Source organism: Simochromis diagramma, unplaced genomic scaffold (assembly GCF_900408965.1).
Source record: "Simochromis diagramma unplaced genomic scaffold, fSimDia1.1 OVJJ01000361.1, whole genome shotgun sequence".
Lineage (NCBI taxonomy): Eukaryota > Metazoa > Chordata > Actinopteri > Cichliformes > Cichlidae > Simochromis > Simochromis diagramma.
Window position 1 is genome coordinate 9,187,466 of NW_024386860.1, and position 15,489 is coordinate 9,202,954.

Sequence of the window (15,489 nt, forward strand, 5' to 3'; positions counted from 1 at the left end):
CAGACATTGGATTTAATGGGTATGTATTGGAGGCCTTCATTCTGTTATGGGTCTGTAGCCACAGGTGCTCACAGTCACCTATTGTTTTAACTTGCATTAAACATTTAGGTCAGCTAAGCATAAACCACTACTAAAAAGGCCTTGCTTATACAGAGAAAACAGCAAGGATTATCATTAGAGAATGTGCTGTTTGTCTTATCTCATTACAAAATTACAATATCTAACTCAGTTTGCGTTTTACTGGGAAAAGTAATAAAAAAAAAAACAAAAAACTAATTATAATTAATAAATTACAAAAACCAAGACACATAATAATAATAATAATGGATTGGATTTATATAGCGCTTTTCAAGGCACCCAAAGCGCTTTACAATGCCACTATTCATTCACTCTCACATTCACACACTGGTGGAGGCAAGCTACAGTTGTAGCCACAGCTGCCCTGGGGCAGACTGACAGAAGCGAGGCTGCCATATCGCGCCATCGGCCCCTCTGGCCAACACCAGTAGGCAAGTAGGGTAAAGTGTCTTGCCCAAGGACACAACGACCAGGACAGAGAGCCCAGGGATCGAACCGGCGACCTTCCGGTTACAGATGCGATTCCCAACCCCCTGAGCCACAGTCGCCCCACACATAGTGAGTGTCCCACACTCTATTTGTAAAATCAATTATCTAGAATTCTCTTTTTGTTCAAAATGTTGCCTGTTAAGATCATAAGACCTACATTTAACCTTGTGGTCTTTATAAAAGAGACCACATTTACTCACTCTGCAACTCAGTTAACCTCTCAATTACATCAATGCTTTAATGCTATTAGCTCATTAGGCACTGTTGTTTGCTAAGATGTCTAAGACACAGACATGCACATACACACAATTAGAACTCATTAACGATTAGTCAGCTGAGAAGAAAAAAGTCCACGTTTCAGCGACGGAATGAAAATAAATAAATAAAAGTTATTGTGATCCCAGTTGCTGCCAGAAATTTTCAGTTTGAAAGTGGCTACCCTTATCTGCAGCGCAGGGACGGGGCATGTACGCAGTAATTCAGTTAAATTAATCCAATCACACAATTAAGAAAATTAGATGGGTTCATAAAACCTTTTTCTGCTATCACATATGGTATCAGCTTAATTACCCTCCCAGGGCTAGGCAGTTAAGTTTCCCAAGGAGTCACATGGGAAACTAAGATTGTTGTGGAAGGCTGCACCAATGAGCCGAACTCCCATCTGTTCGTTATTTATATTTTATCTCTTTATAAGATCATTGGTGTTCAACATAGTCTAAAGCACCTGATCAAAAAGAGTTAACCTAATTTGTACAGATAACTATTTACTTCTATAAATTGACGGTAATATAAAAACGCAACAAATATTAGCCCGTAATGGAAATTTCTGAGTCAAAATTGAAGTTGGTCTGATAGCGGCCAAACTTGGTATGGTGGTGTCTCCTGGTACCTACACCTGCGCTCACAAAATTATTTGAAATCAGCCTTACTTTGAATGCTGCGCTGCTAGAGTAGTTGTCTCATGCGTGATTCCCAATATCATGACCTGGGATCAATTCCCAGACAGCTCACTATGGAGGGAGAAGTTCTCCTCTGTTCCTTATGAGTGTTTTTGAAGTGGCTGTGGCTTGGGAGGTAGAGCAGGTCATTTACTAATCACAAGCTTAATGATTCAGTCCCAATCAGGCTCCTCAAATTTGCAAGCCAAAGTATCCTTGGGCAAGATACTGAACCCTGAAATTGCCTGAGTAGTTCATGAGAGTGCGAATGTTAAGGAAGTACTTATATACAAGTGAAGCAAGTGTTTGTGTGAATGAAGCTTGTAGTATAAAGTGCTTTGAGTTTTAAAGCAAAGCAGAAAGGAGCTCTGTAAGAGGCAGTCCATTTACCATTTTAGCTACTGGATTGGGAATATTTCAGTATACAAGTTAAACTGTAAACTGTCATGATTTGTAACTCCATTTCATCCTGACAGTGCATCATCAAAGCAGCAAACATGCAGTTAAGTAGTCACTGAGGTATCCTTTATTACCAATGACAGAATAATTTCTCAGACATTTGGGGTTAACCCACGTCTGCTGAGGTTACATACTGAAGACGTGGCTGCGGTGGAGCAGTGCACTTCGTCAAGTGGACACCAAACACTGAACTGAAAAATCCTCAGGCCATTGGAGGCCATGATGAAACCATAGAGATGTATGGCTCACGTTTTAAGTTCTGTTTTTGACAGCTGTGGCTGCTTCTGTGATCTACTGTGGAAAATATTCATAAAGTCTGTTTTCTGTCAAAACTCATTGCTCTTTCGGATTATATGCAGTAATCAAAAGACATATTGCATGTTATTGATTTGTTTAACGTACACTGATGTCTTTAGTCTGGAATTCCTAGAGGTTCAACAAGGTAATAGAAAGATTCCTCAGAGATTTTGGTCCATATTGACATGATAGCATCACACAGTTGCTGCAGATTTTCTGGCTGCACATCCATGATGTTAATTTTCCATTTCATCACATTCTGAAGGTGCTCTGATGGATTTAGATTTGGTAAATGTGGAGGCCATTTGAGTACAGTGAAGTCATTGTCATGTTCAAGAAACCAATTTGAGATGATTTGAGCTTTTGGGCACGGCACCGTATACAGCCATCAAAAGATGGGTACACTGTGGTCATAAAACAATGGACATGCTCAGCAACAATACTTGGGCAGACTGTGGTGTTTAAACATTGCTTACTTTGTACCAAAGGGGCTCAAAGTGTGCCAAGAAACCATTATACCACCAGCACCCTGAACCATTGATACAAGGAAGGATGGATCCATGCTTTCATGCTGTTTATGCTACAGTCTGGCTCTATTGTCTGAATGTTGCGGAAATCGAGACCAGGTAATGTTTTTCCATGTGAACTGTAGTCTCAGTTGGCTGTTTTTGCTGACGCGAGCATGTGATCGGCTAATTAGATATTCGCGTTAACGAGCAGTTGAACACGTGTACATAATAAAGTGTGAGTGAGTGTGCATTACATATGTGGTGCACGTAGTGATCCTCACTCACATACACAAACGTCAGAAGCCCACTGTTGACTGTGGTGTGAAAGAAGAGACCTTTCCTCCCCCAAAGGCTCTTTTTCAGCTTTTGTTGTGTCACAGCTGATAAGTGGGCTTTAGACTCACACACTTCCTCTCACACTGTGTGGGAGCATGATAAAAGGGTTACATGAAACTCTGGCAGATGGGTTTAGAGAATAACCTAATTTAAAGCAGTTAAAAGGTCATGCAAGTTTCTTCTTGGAGTCATCTTTAGTTGCAGACTTGCCCTTACACATGTTTTTGCGGGAATATTTTACTCAATATTAGCTTTACTTAAGGTTTGAATTCTAATAGGACCCACTGTGGTGTAACCACCTGATATTAGTAGCCATGTTATTTAAACCTTTTTAAATTTAAGCTGTATAAAGTATGTATTGGTAACATTTTTTACGTTCAACATTATCACAGCAGGTTTTGAAGGAGTTCAATGAGTCCAATGAAGGAAATTTTGAAAACTGCTCAAACTTCATAGTCAGTCTGTTTCAATGCCACCAAACCTCTACAAGCGAAACCAAATCACACATTTTAGCAAACGAAAGACCTTTATTACTCACCACAGGTGGGCCTCCCAATATGTCATTAACAGGCGAGACAACCTTCGTATAGTAATTGTTTCTCATAGATGTGTCATTTGTGGCTACACCTAAAATCGATACTGTGAATGAATTACTTGAAAATTAACAAAGATTTAAAGTTTCATTATGTAAGAACTGCAAGGCTTATCATTTTTTTTGTCTATGCCCATTTCTAAAAAATAGAACAGCTCTGTGTTTTCTTTTTTGCATACTTCTGCAGTGTGAAAAATAGTACTGTACAACTGACTCATGGTGTGGATGTCTAGACACTAAAAAAACATGACCTGAAGTTGCTGCAACATCCGGCTTGTTAAAGTTTGCTCAAGTTTTTTTCCTTTTCTTTTTTTGTCATTGTGACTGTCTTGATCTTATGGCAAATGAAAAGCAGGAAGATGGTCATTTTGAGTATGTCATGCATTAAATCATGAATTTTATTGTTTTTTCTTTCTTCTGGATCATGACTCCTACGAAATGCTCACGATGTACAGTATGAGCAATTGCATTTTAACTCTGTAATACTATCTGGCAAATGAATAATTTTGTTTCACTTTTTATTCTTCCAAAAAGAAGTTTATTTTGTAGGACAATCAATTTTAATTATTGTAGCTAACTATTGGCTTTTTTGTGGCAATTAAAATCAGCAAAGGTACCCATCAGTGGAGATTAATTTATAATCCATCCATCCATCCATCCATCCATCCGGAGAGGACAAACCACAAGAGAGAGATTTAATCTCTCTAGTGTATCCTGGGTCTGCCTATGGGCCTCTTCCAAGTGGGACATACAGCGGGTGAAATAAGTAAAGAACACATCACCAAAGTAAATATATTTCCAATTGCTATTGTCATGAAATTCGCACCAGATGTCATCCAGTCATGGTAATAATCCAAAGAAATCAAGACATAGGTGTTTATAAATTAAATGATGTGTAGTAATGAGACATGACAAAGGAAAAAGCCATTGAACACACATAGAAAGGGAAGTGCAAAAAGCCATGAAAAGTCATGATGCAAGCTGTAATTAGAAAGCTATCCTGCCACTTAGTGCAAATGAATGTCAGCGATGTCATGCAAGAAACATCTCATGATGAGTAAAACTAAGAAGCTCTCTCCAGACTTTTGCAACCTTATTGCTGCAAAGCATACTGGTGGCATTGGTTACAGAAGAATTTATAATCCACTGAAGGTTCCAATTTGCACTGTTGGTGCCATAATCTAGAAGTGGAAAGAACATCATTTCACCACAAATCAGCCCCAACCAGGTGCTCCCCACAAGATTTCAGGCAGAAAGTGAAAAGAATTAGAAGAAGAGTTTGTCCAAGAGCCAAGGACCAATTTCTCGAGGGCTGTAGAAAGATCTGGAATCAGCTGGTTCAATTATTCTAAAGAAAAATAATGAGTAATGCACTCAGCTGCCATGGCCTGCACGCCATGAAAGCATGTCGAAGCGTGTTAAAATTTTGTTGAACAATATTTAGACAAGCCTGTGAAATACTGGGAGAGTGTAGGTTGGTCAGCACTTTGGATGCCATACATCATGTTTGGATATCAAAAAGCACTGCTGTGGTGGGGCATGGCCTGTGATGCCATGCAGGGAAGGCGGACGTACCTGCACGGCATCCGCAATCACGCCCGCCGACTTAAATATTGTACTGGGTCCTGTGGTGGTGGTTGTTGTTTGTTGTTTGTTGTTGTAATGGTGAGCTGGCAGCGGGAGAGCTGCAGCTCTGTGTGTATTGTGAATAGCAACTGTTTGTGTGCCAATAAAGAATGCTACAAAGCATGTTAATGTCACCGGGTCTGCCGTGGTCATTTACAACTGCATATCACCCCAAAACACCATATCAACAGTGAGGTTTGTAGATGGGAATATCATGGTGTGAGGCTGTTTTTCAGCATACGTGACTGGCACGCTTCACATAACTGAAGGAAGAATGAATGGAAAAATGTACTGAGACATTCTTGATAAAAATCTGCTGCCATCTACCAGAATGGTGAAGATGAAATGAGAGTGGATGTGTCAGCAAGACAATAATCCCAAACACATCCAACGAAAGTCCAATTTAGAGAGAGAAAATAAAGCTGCTAGAATGGCCCAGCCAATCGCCTGACCCGAATCCAACTGAAAATCAGTGGAAAGAACTGAAGCTCGAAGTTCATTGAAGGGTCCCACAGAAACTTCGGGTTTTGAAGACTGTTTGTGTGGAAGAATGGGCCAAAATCACAACTGAGTAACCCTTGTGACTAGTTTCTTCATAGAGGAAAATCTTGAAGCTGTCATCACCAACAAAGGTATTTTGTAAGATGTATTAAATGCATTTCAGTAAGCATGTTCAGTACTTTTCCCTGTGTCATTTCTCATTATTACACATAACTTAATTTATGGACATCTATGGTTTGATCTCTTGTAAAGTATGAATTGGATGGGTTGTCATCGACATCTGGTGAAAATTCCATGTCAATAGCACCTTTAGAAATATATTTACTTAGAAAAACTGGTGACGTGTTCAATACTTATTTTACCAGTTGTGTGTCCCACTGGGAAGAGGCCCATAGGCAAACCCAGGAGAGAGATTATATCTCTCACTTGCGGTTTGTCCCATGTATGGATGGATGATGCAACCAGGAGGCATTTAAGTCAGAAACAACCCGTAGTTATCCAGTCCAAACCACCTCAACTGGCCCCTTTCAATGTGGAATAGTAGTGGCTCTAGATGCTGGTGAATGACTGAACTTCTCACCCTATCTGTAAGTGAGATCCCAGCCACCCTTTGGAAGAAATTTCTGCTGCTTGCATCTGCAGTGTGATTCTTTTGGTCACTGCCTAGAGCTGAAGACCGAAGTTGAGAGTGAGGACATAAATCGACCAGTAAATGGACAGCTTCGCTTTCACGCTTAGCTCGCTTTACCACAATGGACTGGTACATTACTGCAGAAGTAGCACCAATCTGTCTGTCAATCTCCCGCTCCCCTTTCCTCTCACTTGTGAACAATACATAGAGATATCTGAACTCCCCCACTTGGGGCAACAACCCATCCCTGAAACTGAGTAGGCACTACACCCTTTTACAGCTAATCTCATTTCCATTGCTTAACATGTGGCTGCAATCATCCCCAGAGTGAGCTGGAGGTCTCCAACTGATAAAGCAAACAAAACCACATCATCTGCAAAAAGCAGAGAAGAAATCCTGCAGCCACCAAAGTTCTCATGATAAAAGTTATGAACAGAATCAGTGACAAAGGCAGGCTTGGTGTAGTCCTGGAATGGACCTGACCTGGCTCTGACTGCCAGCAATGTGGACCAAGCTCTCACCGTGGCTGAACAGGGACTGACTGGCCAATAGCAACTGGTCAAGTACCCCATACACCAGTAGCACGTGTAACAGAATTCCCCATGGGATGTGGTTGATTACCTTCCCCAATTTCACCAAACATGTGTTGAGTGGTTGGGCAAACTCCCATGAAATCTCAAATATCCTTGAGAGGTAAAAAAGCTGGTTTAGTGTTCCACGATGAAGACAAAAACAGTTTCTCCTCATGAATTGGAGATTCGACCAGCAGGTGGACTCTCTTCTCCAGTACGCTGGCACAGACCTTAGGAGTCCCAAAAGCTAACCAAACCTGGTAGTACTCTTCCAACTTGGTGACTCTCCTCAGCTCCAGTGTCCACCATTTGATTTGAGAATTACTGCCATGACAAGCACCAATTACCTTGCAATGACAGATCTGTACAGCTACTCTGGCAATGGAGGTATGGGATATGGGCCATTCAGACTCAGTGTCCCCAGCATCCCTCAGGATATGTATTGAAGTTCCTCCAAAGGTGGGAATTTGAGATCCTGCAGAACAGGGCCTCTGCTAGATATTCAAAGTGAACCCTCCCTATACATTTGGGTACTCCAGCCCTGTCTAACATCCATCCTCATCACCTGATCCAACTCACCACCAGTGTTGGTCAAGTTACTTGAAAAAAGTAATCAGTAACTAATTACTGATTACTTCCCCAAAAAAGTAATCCCGTTACTTTACTGATTACTTATTTACAAAAGTAATTCATTACTTAGTTACTTAGTTACTTTTTAAAAACACGATTTACAACCTGAATAGGTGATAAAGCGATAGATCTTTCAGCCCAGTTCTACTTTTTCTGCATAATCCATCATACAAAATGTAATCAAATGGAAAAGTCCTTTTTTTAAACTTGTTTTATTAGTTTTAATCTTTTAACTTTATGCATCAAGCAAAAATTTAATTATATGCAACATTCTCTGACTGGAAGAAATTTGTTTTAAACCTATTTAAACCTATTTTCTGCACATTCCAGCACATAATATATATATATTTTTTTGTGTTTACACTCAGTCTTTCAAATAGATGCAAGTAAAACACAGCAGAAAATAAATAAAGTCAAAGACTAGCGGTCCTGTTGCTCTATTTTCACCTGTAAATTAGGAGTGGCGTAGGCGGAGGTTTACCCTGGTGCAGGTGTGCCGCAGCGGTCAGTGAAAGAATCCACGAGTTTCTCTGTGAATTTCCCATTACGGCGCACTCGGTGCTTGCTTGGAAGTTTAGGGGGTTTTTTTTGCTGTAAAAAGAAGTTTTCTTCCCACGCACAATGCTAATGGACGCTAATGTTTTTGTCACTTTTGGAATCAAACTTAAAGTAAGGTCAGTACTTCCACGCTTTAAACGCTGCATGCTCATACTCTCTCCCGCAGGCGATCCATTGTTGATCTGCACACAGCTGTTGTCATGAACGTCGCACTTGCTTACGTCACTGTCATGAGACATTCTCGCAAAAAAATCACGGTTTTAGTAACGCAGTAACGCAGCGTTCCTACGGGAATGTAACGGTAATCTAATTACTGTTTTTGCAATAGTAATCCCTTACTTTACTCGTTACTTGAAAAAAGTAATCGGATTACAGTAACGCGTTACCGCCCATCTCTGCTCACCACCATCGCCCCTTTTTATATTCATGTGTCCAAGACCTACAGCTGTTGGTCTTGGGGTATGAATTACTCTTTGTCTGGTCCCCTCTTTGAATTGCTATCTTATCAGGATGTACAAGTTTGTGTGGCCCAGTGATCCCAGGAGCTATGTTGCTGGGGGCATTTGCTTCTCGTAGGGTCATCCAAGGCAAACTGGTCTTGGGTGAGGGACCAGGATCTACAGGTTTAGAACTGCTCAGATTTAATATGGTTGTAAAGCTGTATAGATGGTGTACAGGAAGCTGCAAATTCTAATCAGAAGAAATAAAACTTTCAGGCAAGTGAAGAAAAAAGAAAACAACTTTCAAAGACAGGAAAGCAAACCATAACATCTTAATACTTTTTACTATTACTCAGTTAACCCTATCAAATTTTTTGCTGCTTAAAGTGTCATTTTCTATTATACCTATACACATTTACCAGACTAAGAAAGGCTGTTCATGGTAACCACAGCTTTGAAAATGGCTAACCCAGTCTGCTCTGTAGGAAGAGACCACATACACACTGACTCAGTCAAATGAATTAAATCATGTAATCAGGAAAATGTGACATGAATTCATTAAACTATTTTTTACTATCACATAAGGCATCAGTCTAATTACACTTCGCCCACCCACTGGTGTTTGATGATCAAAGAAATCAGATTAGTTTAGGTTTCACAGAAAACTTTGTGTCATTATAAACAGATCATAATGTAATACTCTAAATTTAGTTTAATTTAATCCAAACATTTAAACATTAAAGCCTTTGAGAGTTGCACAAATCGTATTTGGTTTTTAAGGCAGGATGTCCGTGTATCCTCAGGAGACCATGAGTCCTCATATGGGGACATTACATTTTGGCTTTTCTGCTTTGTTCTGCTCATTAAAGTTTTTTAAACTTTGGTTAAATTAAAGGGACTTTATTGTGCTGTAAAATAAACTCACTGTTCCCATGAAGACATGCTTTCTGTTCAGAGATGATGTTCAGTTTTTTCTGTTTTATGTTTTGTATCAGGCTCAGCCAACACCAAATAGCTAAGAGAATTTAAGAAAATGCATCTTAAAAAAGTGCCTTGGCCTTAAAAGAGGTTAAAAACAGTAATTTAAAAATTTTGATAGTCCTATTTGACTTTTTCATTCACTTTCTGTAAACTTTTGGGTTCTTAGCCCATATGATTCTACCAGTCTCACTCCTTTTACTGGTGTTTTATAGGCCATACAAGAAGCCTTTACATGCATCCTTCAGCAGAACTTGTGAATGCTATGCTGGACTTTTTAAACACTGTCTGTTTGAATGTCTTGATAATGGATAAAGAGTTTGTATAGCATTAAGCATTTATAGTCATGTTTTCTAATTCCTACTGTAAAAAATTAAGTTTCTGCACTGGGAACTTGAATTGCATTTTCGTCTTTAAGCATGAAGCGCTAAAACAGATAACTGTTTATATTACATATGACCTTAAATCCACAAATCCTGTAACATGGCATCTCTCTGTAATCACTGTTGCCTGTTTGTATAGTTTCTGCATTCTGGTCCTACAAGTCAAACTGTTTATTTAAGGGTTGATGTTTTACTGAAACACGTTTAACAGCAAAATGGTGATTATAATCATTTTTATGTGACTGATCACGTAGGAACCCAAATAATGCTGCTGTCTACACACTTCTAGGCAAACAAGGACATGCCTTCTTTGAGCTGTCCTGATTTTGAGGAACTTGTTTGTGCGGTAAACTTCATTTTGAATGACAGTGGCCACAAACACGTCTGGCAGAGTCAAAGGAAAGGAAAAAACATTCTGTTGTTGAAAACCACAAAGAGAATGACCCCCAGTAAAGGGCAGTTATAGTCAGGTTTTCATATGAATAAGCACATTTTTCTTCTGTTGCAAGCAATAACTGTGAATTATTAAACTGCTTGTTGGGATCGTGTGCCATATGATACAGTTAACTGTCTGCCTCTGACCCTTCCTGTTAGCCATCACCTCCCCGCCTGCCTCCTTCTTCTAATAAATTCAAAGGGGGCTGTGAGCGGAGCTGACCCCCCTAGTGAAAGTGCCATAGAGCAACTCCAGATGTGAACATCTTCCCTCTCTTTCTCTCCTCCTCTCTGTCTCCCACACTCTCCCACTTCCACCACCAGTGCACCCGCCCTCCCCCATGCAGCTACGAGTTTTCCATTTCCTTTTTTGGTGAAAAAATCTGGAACAGAGGCAGGGAGGAGGACATTTCGCCAACGCCGACAGGAGAGTGTATCTGGAGGTCTGTGTATTTGTGCTTCATCAAGGCAATGAAACAGTCGACTCAGCATAAACACTGGTGCATGTATATCCATTCAGGGACATACACACAAATTTGCGCCCGTGCTCCATTTTTCACACGCACATGCGAGCACACACACATTCACACACCTACACACAAATATCTTAAAAATATCAGAAAATTAAAGGCATACACTTTTCACTCTTTTATTACCTACGCCTGGTTTGTCTCTACCATTTTCTCGCACTCACACTTTCATGCTCGGCTACTCATTCCCCTGACTTTACACACACACATACACAGAGATATTTTCTTCCTAGAAAGACATTTGACAAAGTGGGGAGGTTTCTGGTTTACAGAGTAAACACAAGTTCACAGAAATCTTCATACATAATGACCACAATGATGCACAGAATATAAACATAGAAAATATAAAAACTGCTAAGAAACATCAAAGTCAGTGTGAATTTATTTAACAAGTCTTCAAAATAAAACTAAGCATTCAGCCATATCAATTTTCATCTGAGTTACAGGTATGTTCATAGTTTTAATCCTGATGGCCTATTCTCCATCTTAAAATGTATATTTGCCAACTCTGACTCACCAGCATCAAAGCTGAAATAATGAAATTATTAAGGTATTTTTTAATAGAATTTTCACAAGTGTATCATACAAACTTACAATGAAAAAAACAAACAATAACAGCTTCAACAGAAACAAAGTAATTAGTGTGGCCAATCACGGCAGGCGGTGCGTATTCCTGCCACACACAACAGTAATGTTGATGTTTCAGCTTCTTTTAGGTTATTAATGCTGGCTCTTTGTAGAATGATTATATATCTATATATAGATATATATATGTATAAAGAATTATTAAAACAACTAAAAAAGGAAATAAGATAAAATGTTATGTAAAAAGTGTCATTGCAAAGCTCAATATAAGCAGATACATGACAAAAAATGCTCTGTATTTCTTGTGCCTTGTCCTCATAACAGCAAGTAACAGCTACAGGGAGGCAAAGTGAATGTTTTTATGTGCACGTACATATCTTACCCAAAGTGCAAATAATTTGGAGTGAATAATAAGAACCGACTACAATAATAAACATATGCTCAGCTTTTCATGTTCTTCTCATTCGTATTTTACCATTTACAAAAAAATGTCTAATTCTTTAAAATGTCCCACCTCTTTCTGGATCATTATATACAGTAAATTGTTAAGTTGAACAAAGAAAGACATACAATAGAGAAAGGCAACTGACACGTGAGGAAAGGAAACATTCAAAATGCATAAAACTGCAGTTATAAGAGCATTAAAACAGTAACTCCATTACACTTTTAAAATATTGACTGCAAGTTTCATCTACTATAATGTATCAGTGTTTGGTGTCTTTTCTTCAGAGTATGATTTCTACCTGAAGTTACATTATTGATGGAAAAAAATGTTTCACACAGTTACAAGCAATTCGCATTTGTAATAATAAGGCACTCCATGAACAAAATTTTTTTTTAAAATTTTTTTTAAAACTTTTTTTTGGAAATCTTTGTGAGGGTTCATGCAAACAATGCAGCATCAAAACAGGATTTTGGACACCAGCTTTTAGATTAAAATCTGACATAGATGGGACATTGAGTAACTGATGTCTTATATAAAGAAATTGACCTGAGGCAGTATGTGTTAGCCTGTGTTTCCTGTCTTGGTAATTACTCAGGGTTCTTGCCATAATAAAGAGTAAGTTGAGGGAAAGGTGGGATTTTAGGAAATGAATGCTCTATAGGCTGGTGTGGCAGTCACGGCATAAGATTCTGTCGCCATCAGGGAAAAACCCAGCACCAACAAGCGAAACAGAGCACTGCGAGCAGGTGAAACACGGCTGATGCCACTGACGATCTTCAAATGAGATGTACTTTCCTCCTCCAAAGCCTGAAGAGCAAGGAAAAACAAATTGACTGCTGAAAGTTGATACTTGAAAATAAAATATCAGTTTTTTGACACTAAATTATCCTGACATTTTTTTTGTCTATAACAGGGGTGTCAAACATAAGGCCCGGTGGACAGCATCGGCCAGGCAAAGACTCCAATCTGGCCCAGGGTTAGGAAGGCTTTCAGAAATGTTAACGACGAGTGGATACATTTTGAATTTTTTACTGTGTTTTCAAAAGTTTCATCACAAGACCAATGGTCATTTATACTACAGCAGGGTAGTTAGGTAATAGATAAAAAAATTACATGACAGAAAAGTTCATGTTTTTCGCTATTATTTACTATATAAATTTATATAAATATATATTTTTTAATATTTGAAATTGTATTTTTTTGTATATCTGAGGGAATAAATGTTAAACGTCTTCATAAGTTAGTGATTAGTTTCAGGTCTTCAATGCATTCAACACTTTTTTTTGCCATAAATTCTCTGTATCTACCCTCTGTGGTCCAAGCAGTCTTCCATACCATACTGAAATTCAATGTATGTAGTGTATAAAGGTAGCACTACAAGTATATTCACAAATCAAGATAGTGATGTATACACCGTGATGCATTCTTGCCTGTGATGGGTTTGCTGCAGGCCTCACACTTCTTGGCGTACAGGTTTCCAAAGCACTTGAGGCAGTAAGGGCTGTCATCCCGGGAGGTGAAGTGCTGACCTGCCAGCTGGGTCTTACAGCTGGTGCACACAAAACACTCCTTATGCCACGGCTCATCACGATAGGTCACTCCACCTTTGGTCAGAGTCTTAAAAAAAGATCAAGGGTCATGTGGAAATCTGTCACACTACTGCAGAGATTTAATACAACTAATTTTTAACTCATTTTTTGAAGTGTGGCAGTTTACCAGTTTCTCAAACTGTAATAAGTCTTTATAACAATGTGGCAGCTTTGCTGACCTTTTTACAGCGTGTGCAACGTGGAGCAAACTTGTCCTCGTAGCAGGCCACACAGTAGTGCTCATCCTTGTCAGGAATGAAGGACTTTGAGCCAATCGGCTGTGAACAGCTGTGACAGATGAAACAGCCCTCATGCCAAGTCGAACCTGCATACTCGAGTTTTCTTGTGCCTACAGTAACAGAAGAATGGAAACAAGAGACAGAAAATGAATGATGGAAAGAATGAATATAAAAGTGCTAAGTTTGCATCATTTACACGTCTTTATAGGATAGTTACGATCATTTTGGTATTTTTTGTGGTTTTATTAAAATAGGAAATAAAACAGTTGAATTGCATGAAGACATATAAATCCATTTTGTTTCACTACGATTTATTTTTCATCATAATACCACAGCCCCCATACTTCTCTCCTACAACTGGAAACTGGTGGCAGGCCTTAAAAGAAAAGGGATGATGCCATTTCCCCCTCTGTGTCCTCAACCAATCCATCTTGTATTCCACAGCTGTTGAGTTTTTTATTATACTGGTTGGTTTATTCTAGAGTGACGCAGTGGTTTGTGTTGGGCTGACATCTTGCATTACTGCTAACGTTTCCCCGCCTTAGGGTATATGTGCTGTTGTGATCTCTAATCAAAAACACTGAAATCCCCACCAAAATCTTTCCAGATTAGAAACTGACATTAATAACTGTGGCTCAAGAAGCATAATATTAACTGTTAGACATGCCTATTTGACAAATACAATAAAAGTGAACATGCTAAAATAGAATTCTGTTTTTCTTTCTTTTTTTTTTTAGAAGAGAAAGCATTTCAAAAGAATAGCAATAAGCTTTAAAAACTTTATAAACAGGCAGTAAGTTTATAACAAAGCACGAAATCTCTGCACAGAAAGCCGAATTTCTAAAGAATGCTTTCTGCATGTAGTCTAAAGTCAGTATTCTTTAAATAGTCTCTTGACTCTACAGGCCCTCTTGACCTTACACCACAAAACTACTGTGTACTCTGCTTATTACAGTACACGTTTACAGTACACTTCCATAAATGGATTTCCCATATATGTGAGATGCAATCAAAAACTTTCACTTACAGCACAGGGATAAAAGGAATTTCAATTTGGTTAACGTTTCATTCAAGGTCGTGTCCTTGAGCCATACACTGCTACGTTTTGATCACTCGCTTGAAGTTCTGTTTTGACTAGTCGCAGGCGTAGATTTGTGATACACACTGGATTTCCTCCAGCCTGTCAAAACAGCGACCCTTCAAGTTGCAAGTAACTAAAAGTGGTGAGTAGGGTGAGAGGTGAGTGAAGATTGTGCCCTTGTAGGACAATTGTGTGTGCTGTAGTTCATTTGCACATAACGTCCTTGCTCAGACGTCTCAAAGGACTGGCATGGCTGTGCGGAGCCTTTGCACAATTTTGCAGACTGTCACCTATATGCTGTAACTGATTACTGTCACCAGGTGGCAGAGTCAAAAATGTGTGGAAGAACCAGTCTGTGGGCTGTTCTTGTGATGCTGTTGATCCTTCAGCCAGCCATGGAGAAGATTGATGTTATAACATGCAAAGAGTTAAAGTGAAACCAAGCATTCAAAACAAAACAACTGCAGCCAGTGTCTGGGCTTTTTCACGCTACTGTTTTGATCTTTGGTATTATTTTGTTCTTTTTTCATGCTTCTGTCTCCCCTTTGCAGTGAATGCTCCCTTTCCT

General features: G+C 39.2%; 1 protein-coding gene across 1 annotated transcript in view; it reads right to left on the reverse strand.

The window, feature by feature from the left end:
• Positions 1–11,087: 11,087 nt before the first annotated feature.
• fhl3a (four and a half LIM domains 3a) overlaps positions 11,088–15,489 on the reverse strand; it is a 28,352-nt gene continuing 23,950 nt past the window's right edge. Inside the window, exons 4-6 of the mRNA XM_040030380.1 lie at positions 13,781–13,950; positions 13,443–13,629; positions 11,088–12,819 (exon numbers count right to left, since the gene is read on the reverse strand). Of these exons, the coding sequence (XP_039886314.1) occupies positions 12,668–12,819; positions 13,443–13,629; positions 13,781–13,950 (509 nt within the window). The 3' untranslated portion in view covers positions 11,088–12,667. The remainder of the gene's footprint in view (positions 12,820–13,442; positions 13,630–13,780; positions 13,951–15,489) is intronic.